The sequence below is a fragment of the Moschus berezovskii genome, chromosome 25 (assembly GCF_049115385.1).
Source record: "Moschus berezovskii isolate FMDL1 chromosome 25, NW_MosBer_1.0, whole genome shotgun sequence".
NCBI lineage: Eukaryota > Metazoa > Chordata > Mammalia > Artiodactyla > Moschidae > Moschus > Moschus berezovskii.
This window is the reverse complement of record NC_142484.1, coordinates 11,059,169-11,071,409: the sequence shown is the minus strand read 5'-3', so window position 1 is coordinate 11,071,409 and position 12,241 is coordinate 11,059,169. Positions and strand designations below refer to the sequence as shown.

At 49.0% G+C, this 12,241-nt stretch overlaps 1 protein-coding gene across 1 annotated transcript; it reads left to right on the top strand.

Moving 5' to 3' along the window:
- The first annotated feature begins 222 nt into the window (after positions 1 to 222).
- On the top strand, positions 223 to 11,824 carry LOC129548899 (pregnancy-associated glycoprotein 2-like). Its single transcript, XM_055415816.2, has 8 exons — positions 223 to 372; positions 1,210 to 1,327; positions 1,418 to 1,536; positions 2,791 to 2,990; positions 3,908 to 4,024; positions 5,759 to 5,903; positions 5,991 to 6,089; positions 8,457 to 11,824. Exons 1-8 carry the CDS (start codon positions 238 to 240, stop codon positions 8,616 to 8,618), a joined length of 1,095 nt encoding a protein of 364 aa, XP_055271791.2. The 5' UTR covers positions 223 to 237; the 3' UTR covers positions 8,619 to 11,824.
- The last annotated feature ends 417 nt before the right edge of the window (positions 11,825 to 12,241 follow it).

Here is a 12,241-nt window from a genome sequence, read left to right as displayed (position 1 = left end):
AAATGGTCGTATGGCTTACCCAAGATTACACGACAGAGCCTGTAGTCAGACCTAGGTCTTTGCCATGGTCTCTGCACAGCATTCTAATAATAAAGATGACGCATAAAAAGGCTTAAAAGCTACAAAGTGCCATTCCAATGTCAAATATGACAGTCATAATATAACAGGGACAACTGACTGCTGCCCCTTCCTTGTTTCCTTTTCCCCCTGCACGGTGAAAGAATCCCTCTAACGAAGATGAAGACCATGCAAGAAGCTATCAGGGAAAAACAGTTGCTGGAAAAATTCTTGGATGAGCAATCTCACAGCCTGTCCCAGAATTCTGACCCTGACAAAAAGCTCTCTTCTCATCGACTGAGGAATTTCCGGAATGTGAGTGTGTCGGGAGGACGGTGCTCCACAGCGCCCCCTGGTGGTCTGACCTAGCACTGGGGTTCGTCCGGCCGTGTCAGGTGGGGGGTTGGGGTGGGGCTTCTGCAAGAGGCGGAAACACGGGGGGAAAGGGACCCCGTTCCCAGAGGAGAAGTCGCTGTCACCTTCAATTCTTGGTCTGTGGTGACTGGGTCCGGCATGACCTGGGGGCAGGTAAACATCCATTTCTGTGTTAAAGATGTGGCGGTAGTTTGAGAGAAATTGTTCTTTCTGAACAAAGCGAGCCACTCAGTTACAGATGAAGGGTGAGCCATGACCGATCAAAAGGTAAAGCCAACTGCATCAAATGTGAAACCCAGGCAGAGAAAGTTCACCCTCCACAAATCTGGGAATGACACCCGTAAAAGGTTACTGAGCCCCTCAGGCATGTGAGATCATAAAAAATTAACGCTATAGTGATTAAAAAAGAGAGAGAAAGCTTTATCTTCTTCAACAATGCACAGGCTAGGCTGAGAGAGAGGCAAAGATTAAATACATGCCAAACGAAAGGGCCACCTGCGTGCTGTTGACAGGACATGCTCTGAGTTTAGAGGGAGTGGCCTGAGGTGACCTAGGAAGGCCACCTGGAGAAGAAGGTACTGAGATTGGGTCTTAAAGAGGAGACTGCGGAGCTTCTCAAATGAAGGGCTGGTCTGAGCAGAGGCTGTGGGGTGGGCGGGGGGAGTTGGAAAGTGATTTCTGGAGACCTGGGATGCCCAGAGGGAAGCAGTGCTCCAGGAATCGGGGGGTATCCAGGCAGCCAGGTCTGCCCTAAACTCCCCTCCCCGGCCCCTGTAGATTGTCTACTTTGGTAAGATCACCATTGGAACACCTCCTCAAGAGTTCCAGGTCAACTTTGACACCGGCTCATCTGACCTGTGGGTGCCCTCTGTTGACTGCCGAAGTCCCTCCTGCTGTGAGTACCAGCCCCCCAACCCATCTTGTCCTCCCCTTCCCCCCTTCTCCATCTTGGTACCTGAAAGATACCCCTCTCTTGTGTCGGCAGCTACACATAAGAGATTCAACCCTCAGAAGTCCACCACCTTCCTGAGTTTGGACCAGAAAATCAACCTCAGCTATGGCTCTGGGAGGATGAATGGAGTTCTTGGCTGTGACACCATTCAGGTAAGGTGGAAACCAGGGGCTGAGTCAGAGCTGGCCCTGGGAGCGACCACTGCTTACAAAACAGATGCAGGACCAGCTGGGAAGGTACCCACTGGAGTTTTCCCTTGTGGCCCCGCCAAACATGACCACTTCCCAAAGTCCCCTAGTGGCTGGTCACCTGCTGGGTAGGACCTTTGCCTGGGGAGACAGTGTCCCTGCAGACACACAAGCTCCCACAGTGGCTAACCCAGACAGTGGCTTAGGGGGTAGATTTGCAGCTCCTTTGCCTGTGAGCAGCCCAGGGTTCATTTTCCTGGGAGCAGGGAGGCGGGGGAATAAAGCACCGACTTTTATAGTCTCAGAAACTCTACCAGGCACATTCACAGTAATAACTTGTTTAATCTGGTAGCGACCCATGCAGCAGGTCCTATGATCAGCTCATGATACAGCTGAGGGAACTGAGGTGCAGAGAGCAAGGGCATGGCCAAGGTCACACATGTGGTAAGCGGTGGAGCTGGGCTGGTCAGTCAGGACTCAAACAGGTGTGGGAATTTGGGAAGAGGTTAAAACTGATCTGGCATCCCTGGTTGGGGGGGGGGGCCAGGATTTCAGGTATGCAGGCAGGTAAAGCAAGCGTCATAGATGTGGGAGGGGCCTGATAAATCGATTCTCACTCTAGGGGGCCTTTGAGAGTCTAATCAAAACTCTGTCTTGCCTCCCGCAAGTGCCTGAGTATGCTCTCCCGGTGTTTCCTTGTCTCTGGCTCTCTCTAACACACACAGGCACTCACACACGAGTGTTCACACCCTGAAAAGCCTGTTTGCCAGGCAGACTTTTCATCAGAACCCTGCCAGCGACATTGTATAATGGGCTTCTGTCTTTCTGGGCAGATGCGTAATCCACAGTACATTACAATGAATTCAGTCCATTTCTGTCATTAGATCATCGTGATGCCAAAGGGAAGGCTACCCGGCTCTCTACTCTCTTTGTCCACAAGGGGGCACCATTCAGTCCTGTCCTGTTGCCCGACCTGTACAGAGGGCATGAAGCCAATTTGACTCAGATGGTGTTTGCAGTTCTGAGTAGATGTTCTAAAAATACACAGCCCCACACCAATGGAAACCAAATTCCTGTCCCAGCTTGGTCTAACATCTGATATTAACCCAGGGCATAGCCAGGTCTCACTTCTCTTCTATGCTAATGATATCTCCTCCCCAGCCCAGTACCAGCCCCATTTCCCAAAACGTTATATGGGAACACTCTCCTCTCCCACAGATCGGGAGCCATGTCATCGCAAACCAGACTTTTGGCTTGAGCCATAATCAGTCCAGTGGGGTCCTGGAACAAGTACCTTATGATGGCATCCTGGGCTTGGCCTATCCCAACCTCGCCGTCCAAGGCACCACCCCAGTCTTCGACAATATGAAGAAGCAAGGAGTCATTTCTGAGCCAGTCTTTGCCTTCTACTTGAGCTCGTAAGTCTGAGGTGGACTAGATCTCTCTTCAAACTAGCTGTACAATGCTTGTGGCTGCATGAAAAATCATAGATTACCTGATCCCGAATTTTCCTGATAGATAGTCTAACTCAGGAGAACTACAGCCTCAGGGTCACATCTGGCCCCATCACTGGTTTTTGTAAAAAAGTTTTATTGGAACATAACCGTGCTCTTGGGCTCAAGAGCAGTGGCTTGGTCTAAGGCAGTGGAGATAAGAGGGAAAGCAATGGAAAGTGTCAGGAAATGGACTGGAGGAAAAGGCAACAGGATTTGCTGGTGAATTTGATATGGAAGGAAGGAGAGAGATGCAGGAATGTTCCTTCCTCACTAACAATTTACCGGGAACACAGGACCAGCTACACAGTTTGCAGGAGCCAGTGCAAAATGAAAACATGGGACCCTGTGTTCAAAATATACTAGGAATTTTAAGACAGGAAGAGAAGAGGTGTGGGACCTACTGGATCTGAAGTCCCATGGATGGCATAGGGAGCAGGCCAGTGAAACCAACCCTGGGTGACCCCGAACCTGTGCCATAACACCCTCAGGCCCCGACTTTTATGAAAACTGAAAAGCTAGGCAAGAAGGAAGCCAGACCTCTGCAGCACGAAGTCCTCTGAGGGTATATCTGAGCACTCAGGTAGCTGGAGGGGACCAGGTCCTCTTCAGAAGGATGGGTGGTTGGATGCAGTCCAGGTTGCCCAGCTTCAAACCTCTTCTCTGACACTCATTAGGTGGTGCCTGACCTTGGTCAGGTACTCAATCCCTCCAAGCCTCAGTTTTTGCATCTGTAAAGTGGGGACCATAATAGTGCCTCTGATGGATGGAGAAGCACAGCCTTCAGACAGTGTCTGGCGTTTCTCTCCTCCAGTGAGCCCCCCTCATCCTTCTCTCTTCAGCCGGCCAGGAAACAGCAGCGTGGTGATGTTTGGCGGGGTGGACCATGCCTACCACAAGGGAAAACTCCAGTGGGTACCGGTGACCCAAGCCCGCTTCTGGCAGGTAGCCATGAGCAGGTAAGTCTCCCGCTCCGAGGGTCACCCCAAGTGATCCTCCCACGCATGCACAGGAACACAAGCAGACACATACAAATGCATGCACAGACACTCAGCTCCTCACAGACATACACTCCACCCACAAAGACACACATAAAAATACATACAGAGACACATATAAACACACACAGGCACACAGATGCATACAAACACACACAGGAATACACACCACCCATGGGTTCACAATTGCCCCAGGGCTCCTGACCAGCCCTCTGACCAGGGTCCTGAAAGGGTCCAGAGAGGCCTGGGCAGCTGGGGGAGGGCTGCACCCCTGTGCTGTGAGGCGGGGAGCCTGGTTAGAGGACCCTATAGTGTGGTGAAAAGAAAATCAGGGAGGATTTCACCAGCCTGAACAGGACTGTGATAAGATGACCCATTGACCAGGCCACCCAGGACCAAGGGGGTCCTATGTATACAGAATTGTCAGCTGAAATAGAGAAAAAGTCCAGGACAAACTGGGAAAACTGGTCTCCTCAGGGAGAAGTTACCCAGCAGTGGAGAGAGGATGGATGAAATCTTGAAACCTGAGAGCAACGCATAAAAAGAGACACCCCACCTAACCAGTGCTACTTACTGCCCAAACTGGGGACACAGTCGGGCAGGGGCTGGGACCAAATCAGGAAGCTGGGATTCGAAAGTGGCCTGAGAACAAGGGCAATAATTAACGGGATTCTCTATGATATCCTCAGACAAAAGCTTTCCTGTCCTTCGGAGTTCCCCTGGATTGGCTCATGCTCCTCTGGCCTGGACCTCAGTGTCTGAGCTGGGTGAGGGTGTGGTGATGGGACACACCCTCTCCCAGGGCAGCCTGTGTCTCCCCCACCCCCACTTTAAGCATCTGCTGCCCCGGGGAACCTCCCTCCTCACTGTGTGAGTTGACCTATTATTGGCCACAAGACAGATACAGGTCTCTAAATGCTCCTCTTTCATTTTTTAATTCATTCACTCAACAAACACACATTATGCATCTGCTATGTGCTGGGCACCTAGGGAGGCACTCAGGATACAACTTGCCCTACACCTAATAAGGCAGATGTACGTGGAACGACTCACACACATCATGAATTACTACTTTGGTACATGCTGCTGCTGCTGCTGCTGCTGCTGCTAAGTCACTTCAGTCGTGTCCGACTCTGTGTGACCCCATAGACGGAAGCCCACGAGGCTCCCCCGTCCCTGGGATTCTCCAGGCAAGAACACTGGAGTGGGTTGCCATTTCCTTCTCCAATGTGTGAAAGTGAAAAGTGAAAGTGAAGTCGCTCAGTCGTGTCTGACCCTTAGCGACCCCACGGACTGCAGCCTACCAGGCTGCTCCATCCATGGGATTTTCCAGGCAAGAGGACTGGAGTGGCTTGCCATGCTAGACACGAAGAAGTGGAGAGTGGCCAAGACAGGAGCCCGATCTAGTCTGGGGGGAAGGCTTCCCTGACAAAGTGAACCGGGAAGATGAGCAGAAATTCGCTAGACAGAGGGGATGGTCTAAGAAGGGTGACCAGCACATGCCCAGGCCCTGAGACATGAAAGAACCTGGTACATTCAAGGACTGGAAGGAAGCCAGAAGGGTGATGTGAGCAGAACAAAGGACAGCAGAGTCCAGGCAAGAGCTGAAGGGCTGTTCAGGGGCAGGCAGGGAGGGGCAGTCGTGGGGGAGACTACGGAGTGACCTCGTGCCTGCTTTGTCCCACTTTCTCTCAGCATGACCATAAACGGGAATGATGTTGGTTGTTTCCACGGATGTCAGGCCATTATGGATACTGGGACCTCATTCCTGGTTGGGCCAACTCACCTGGTCACCGACATCCTGAAGCTCATCAACCCCAAGGCTATCCTGGATGACAAGGTGAAGGGTCACGCCACAGCATCCCTCCTGGGTGCCCTCCACACCAAGGATCACCTGGGCCCACCTGTTTCCCTCTCTGTCTTACAGCAAGTGCTTTTATGTGATGCCGTCAACAGCCTGCCTATGCTCCTCCTCACCATCAACAACATCATCTACCCCGTGCCCCCTTATTACTACGTCCAGAAGGTGAGGGGGCAACGCTGGGGGCTGGCTCTCAAACTGGGACTTGCAGGAACCCTTGGGCTGCTGCTAGGAGGAGGGCGCCCTCTGCAGGCCAGGTTGCACCATTGCAGATGCTGCTGAGCCCCTGTGGTTGGGCCAGCGCCTCCCACAGAACCAACCACGTGAGAGCAAAGGGCAGTCCGGGACATTCATCCTCCTGAAATAAACGTGGAGACACCACCCCTTGCTGGCATGATGCCTGGCACAAGGAGAGGGGAACACTAAGGGCCTCTGCCTCACAGAGCCTCAGTTCAACCAGTGCCCTCAGATGCATGAACACGGAAAGTCAATTCTAGTAATCCCTGAAATAAGCCAAGAGACAAGGGAGGGTTTGGCTGGAAACAGTCCCCGTGTCCCGTCCCAGTATAGTGGTGACTAACAGTCTCTCTTCCCTTCTCGAAAGTGTGCGGGTTCGGATGATAAATTACATGTCACCCTAGTCCCTGGCTGCAGCTGCCCCTTGCACTCACAGTGCCCTCTCTGTGAGCTGGGGCACCAGACCCCTCTGTGGGGAAGGGTGGATGCTAAGGTGAATAAAGGGTGTACAGTCACTGCACAGCCCCGGCACAGGGTTAAGACTTAATGTCAGCTCCCTGTGGGAGCTCAGGGCAGGCTGATGGGCTCAAAGAAGGCTTTGAGGAAGAGAGGGAATTTCAGTAATTCTAAACCCCCAGCCTCATGGAGGCATGAGGAGGTCTGCTTGGTCAAGTAGAATCTACACTGGATTATGTGCAAATGGAACCCCTGGGGGCTGTGCAAAGGGGAGCTGGGGACAGATTAGGAGTGATGAGAGCTGCAGTCCAGAGGAGCACCAGGGTAGGTCACCCAAGCCAGCCTGGAGTATCCAGGGATGGTGAGTGTAGGTCAGGAAGGCTTCCTAGAAGGTGTGTGTATGTGCTATGTTGCTTCAATTGTGTCCAACTCTGCCACCCTATAGACCATAGCCCAGCAGGCTCCTCTGTCCATGGAGATTCTCCAGGCAAGAATACTGGAATGGATTGCCATGGTCTCCTCCAGGGGATCTTCGCGACCCAGAGATCGAACCAATGTCTCTTAAGTCTCCAGCACTGCAAGCTGATTCTTTACCACTGAGCCACCAGGGAAGCCCTAGAAGGTCTTAGCACAGTATAAATAGCCAGTTGTGGGCACTGCTATATTTAAAATGGATAACCAAAAACAACCTTCTGTGTAGCACAGGGAGCTCTGCTCAGTGTTATGTGTCAGCCTGGATGGGAGGGGAGTTTGGAGGAGAATGGATCCATGTATGTGTATGGCTGAGTCCCTTTGCAGTCCATCTGAAACTATCACAATAATGTTAATTAGCTGTACTCCAATTCAGAATTTTAAAATTTTTAGAAAAAGAACAGGTTGTGGGAAATAGAGGGAAGAACAGCCATTCTCTGCAGAGAAAACAGCAATTGGGGTCATAATGAAGGAAACTTAGAGTGTGAGGGGAACTGCAGGCCATTCTCGTACTTTTTAAATATAATTTATTGAAGTATTGGGCTTCCCTGGTGACTCAGATAGTAAGGAACGTGCTTGCACTGCAGGAGACCCAGGTTTGATCCCTGGGTCAGGAAGATCCCCTGGAGAAGGGAATGGCTACCCACTCAAGTATTCTTGCCTGGAGAATCCCATGGACAGAGGAGCCTGGAGGGCTACAGTCTGTAGGGTCGCAGAGTCGGACACAACTAAGCAACTAACACACACACATTGGAACACAGCTGCTTTACAATGTTGTGTTAATTTCTGTTACATGTCAAAGTCACGCAGTTTTATATATATACAAGTATATCCATACTCTTCTTCATATTCTTCTCTGTTACAGTTTATCACGGGTTACTGAATACAGTTTCCTGTGCTATACAGTAGGACTTTGTTGTTTAACTGTGGGCTTCCCTCGTAGTTCAATTAATAAGGAGTCTGCCTGCAATGCAGGAGACCTGGATTTGATTCCTGGGTCAGGAAGAGCCCCTGGAGAAGGAAATAGCAACCCACTCCAGTGTTCTTGCCTGGAGAATCCCATGGACAGAGGAGCCTGCTGGGCTACAGTCTATGGGGTCACAAGAGTTGGGCACGACTGAGCGACTAAGCACCCATATATTAGTTTGAGTCTGATAATCCAAAACTCCCAATCCTCCCCTCCCCACGCCTCTGTCCTGACAACCACATGTTTCGGCCCTTCTTGTTCCTGTACCCCCACTTCTGCAGTTGCTGAGAGAACCACTTGATTCTTCCCAAAGGAAAATGGAAAAGCTCTCTGCTCTAGATATTGAGGCGGGTAACAGGTAAGGGCTCAGGCTAACTGGTGTGTATTTCTGTCTCCCCCAGATTTATCAGGAGATCTGTTTTATCAGCCTTCAAGGGGGCACAGAGCTCTTGAACCCTTCAGAAACCTCGGAGACCTGGATCCTGGGTGATGTCTTCCTGAGGCTGTATTTCTCAGTTTATGACCGAGGAAATAACAGGATTGGCCTGGCTCCCGCAGCGTAAATTTGGACTGCTACAGGAATCAATCAGGGCCAGACAAACACACACTCACTCACATGCAGGGCCATCCCACCCAGGGATTCGGGTGAATTATGCTTGATGCTCTGCAAAGTCCTATTCTCAGTGAAGAATAAAAGATTCATCTCAGTGGTGCCGATATGAATGGGTGCCTCTCTTTGAGTCTGGGAGATGCATCATACCCAGGCAGAATCTGGACTCGAGTCTCAACCACAGGTGAGAAAAGCCCAACTCCAACTGGCTTCAAGAAGAGGGGAGACTTACTGGAAGGACATTGAGGGTCTGGGATGCAGGAACCAGAGATCTGAAGATCTCAGAGACTGGACCCAAGAAATCAGAAGTCATCAGCTCACTCTTCCTCTCCCTGGCTGTTTCCCTTCTCTCAGCACTGACTCTCTTACCTGACAGCTTCCTTCCCTCAGGCCTCTACACCTAGTGAGGGAGTCTGAAGCTGCCTGCCCCAGGGTTTTATCTCTCTAAGACGACTAGCCAGTAAGGAAAGAAGCTCAGAGGACATGAGGGTTCCAGGGAGGGCTCTGAATAGGCTACTTCAGAGCATGTGTCCAGCACCGGATCAACCATCCAGGTAGGGGTATGGGGTCCTTTGCTTGGCTCAGTTGATCCACAGCAAACATGATTGACAAATTTCTGCAGAAGCATGTGGTTGAAACTGGGGAAAGGCCGCCCAAAGAAGTGACAGGGGGATGTTCTAGACCATCTCACAGGTGGAGAAAACAAAGAGGTGTAGATGGGAGACCACAGGAGTAAAGAGCTTCCTCTTCAGGGAGCTGGGGAATGGCTGGCATAGGACAAGGCGGGGGACACTGCCTTCTGGCTTGACCCCCCAGCCCTGAAACACACCTGTAAACCCTGCAGTTACCATCTGTGTGCAGATCGGCCGTATGTCCGTGGGTACTTGTGCCTGGCTCCTTTGAGGTGATGCTGGATTATGACTGCCTTGAGGGGAGTGAAAGCGGACTGGCTGCAAAGCTGATAAATGGGGAAGAGGTAAGCGTAGAACTGGTGGTTCTTTTTTCAACAGTAAATATCATGAAGTGAACTAAATGAAGACTCGAGTGAACTCTCCAACTTGTTTTCCAGGTGGTCTTCATGGAACCACAAGCAACGATTCTGTCAGTGAGAAACCACCAACAAAAGTTAGAATAATAACTCAGGTTAATTACAGACGCTAACTCTCACTGACCCCCAAGGAGTCCCGGCAAGGCATAACCCCCACTGTACAGATGAAAAGAAGTCTTCTCCAATCTTCTGGCTCCAGCACTGGTGACAGGCACATAGCAGGCCCTCAAGTAATGCATGCTGAGTAAATGCATGGATGAATTAGTAGATATTCTCAGGGACACATTGCTTCATCCGTGTCAGAACACATGCATGGTCTCAGCACGGTTACTGCATAGTATCAAACGGAGAAGGTCAGGCTTTGCTCCCCAGAGTCTGTTAATGAGCCCCCCAGTCTTGAGGTTCTGGATTTGCAGCCTGTGCCACCAACTTGAGGATGAATTCTGATCTTCAAAGCAACCATCTTCCCCCAACCTCCACTTTTATCCTTTACAAATTGTAGACCATAGATTATTAGACTTTGGTGAGAGAAAAGGTCAAAAAAAACAAGAAAAAGATAGGTCATGAACATTTCTAAGAGTGTAAATTTGTTCAATCTTTTTGGAGATGATTTGTCCTAATATACCTGTGGCCTTTTGTCCAAGAAATTTTGCTTCTAACATTTATGTAAAGCTATTAGGCTTCCTTTGTGGCTCAGCTGATAAAGAATCTGCCTTCCATGTGGAAGACATGAGTTTGATCCCTGGGCTGGGAAGATCCCCTGGAGAAGAGAAAAGCCACTCCAGTATTCTGGCTTGGAAAATTCCATGGGCTGTATAGTCCATGGGATCGCAAGAGTCGGACACAACTGAGTGACTTTCACTTCTATGATCAGAAGCAACCACAAACATAAAGAAGCAAGAAAGAATTCCTCAGAGTCTCTTACAAAAGGGAAACACTGGGACATCCCCAGGTCCATTCAACATAGAGTGTCCACAGCATAGACAGGCCATCATGCAACCAACTGTCTGAAAACAGTATTCAATGTTAAGAGAAATTCTTCCAATAGGACCCTGAGAGAAAAGAACAGAATACAAAACAGGATGATCCCAGGCTTGCAGAGCATTGGAAGACAGTGCAGCATCCTCACCAGGCATGCATATCCTGGGGCTTTTCTGCCTGGGCTCAGATCCCACCTCTGAGACCTACGAGTCATGACCTTAATAAATTCATCCCTGGAAATCAATTTCCTATTCCGTATATTTGGGGGTAGGGATTGTTCCTTCCTCACTAAGCATCAGGAAAACCCGTCAAATGGCCATGAGGTACTATCTCACATCTGTGAGGATGGTCATTATCAAAAATCTAAAGGTAAGAAGTACAATGAGGATGTGGAACCCTGCAAAACAGAATTGAGGTTTTTCCAAAAAACAATTTTTGTAAATCACTATTTGATCCAGCAATGCCACGCTTGGGGATTTATTCCATGATTATAATCATGATCTCAAAGGGACATTTGTCCTGCCGTATACACTGCAGTGTTTTCCACAATAGCCGAGATGCAGAAACAGCTCGGATCCATCAACAGTTGGATGAATAAAGAAAACGTGGTAGAGACAAACAATGGATACTATTCAGCCTTTTTAAAAGGGGGAAATCCTGCCATTTTCAACAATTTAAATGTACCTGGAGGATGTTATGGGAAGTGAGAGAGGCCAGTCACAGAAGGATGAACACAGTATGATTCCACCCATATAAGTTTTCTAAAACAGTCAAATTCATAGCAGCAGAGAGTAAACTGGTGGTTGTCAGGGGTTAAGGAGAGGAAAAAATGAGGAGCTGCTATTCAAATGGTATGAAGTTTCAGCTACACAAGATAAGTAAGTTCTAGAGATCTGATATACAGCCTAATGCCTATCATTAACAATACTGTATTGTGCACTTAACCTTCTGTTAAGGCAAAGGATCTCACGTTAAATGTTTGTTATTGTTGTTAAGTCATTAAGTCGTCTTCAACTCTGTGAACCGATGGACTGCAGCACGCCAGACTTCCCTGTCCTTCACTATCTCCCGGAGTTTACTCAAACTCATGTCCATTGACTCGGTGATGCCATCCAACCATTTCATTCTCTGTCGCCACCTTCTTCTTCTATTGCTACAATAAATAAAGAAACAAATACCTTTTAAAAAATGAAAAGTCTTTTGTATACATACAGCTGATTCACGTTGTTGTACAGCAGAAAATAACATAACATTGTAAAGCAATGATACTCCAATTTAAAATATCAACAATGAATAGTCCTTTCTAATTGGAGGGAAGGGAGAAGAGGTGGACTGATAATTTGTACACTGCTTCTTTCTGGGGTGTTGAAAATGTTCTAAATTTAAACCATGATGATGGCTACATAACTCCATGAATATATGAAAAATCACTAAGCTGTACACTGTGAGTGATAGAATTTATGACATTTGAAATACATCTCAATCAGGTAGTTATATACATACATGTATATACTCACATATATATATATATACAGGAAAGAATAAGC

What these genes read in the sequence shown, in the direction of transcription:
- LOC129548899 (XM_055415816.2), top strand. Translation starts at nt 238, where the DNA reads ATGAAGACCATGCAAGAAGCTATCAGGGAAAAACAGTTGCTGGAAAAA. An exon ending in GACTGAGGAATTTCCGGAAT is followed by an intron (nt 373 to 1,209) that starts GTGAGTGTGTCG and finishes CGGCCCCTGTAG; the next exon opens with ATTGTCTACTTTGGTAAGAT. An exon ending in TGGCAGGTAGCCATGAGCAG is followed by an intron (nt 4,025 to 5,758) that starts GTAAGTCTCCCG and finishes ACTTTCTCTCAG; the next exon opens with CATGACCATAAACGGGAATG.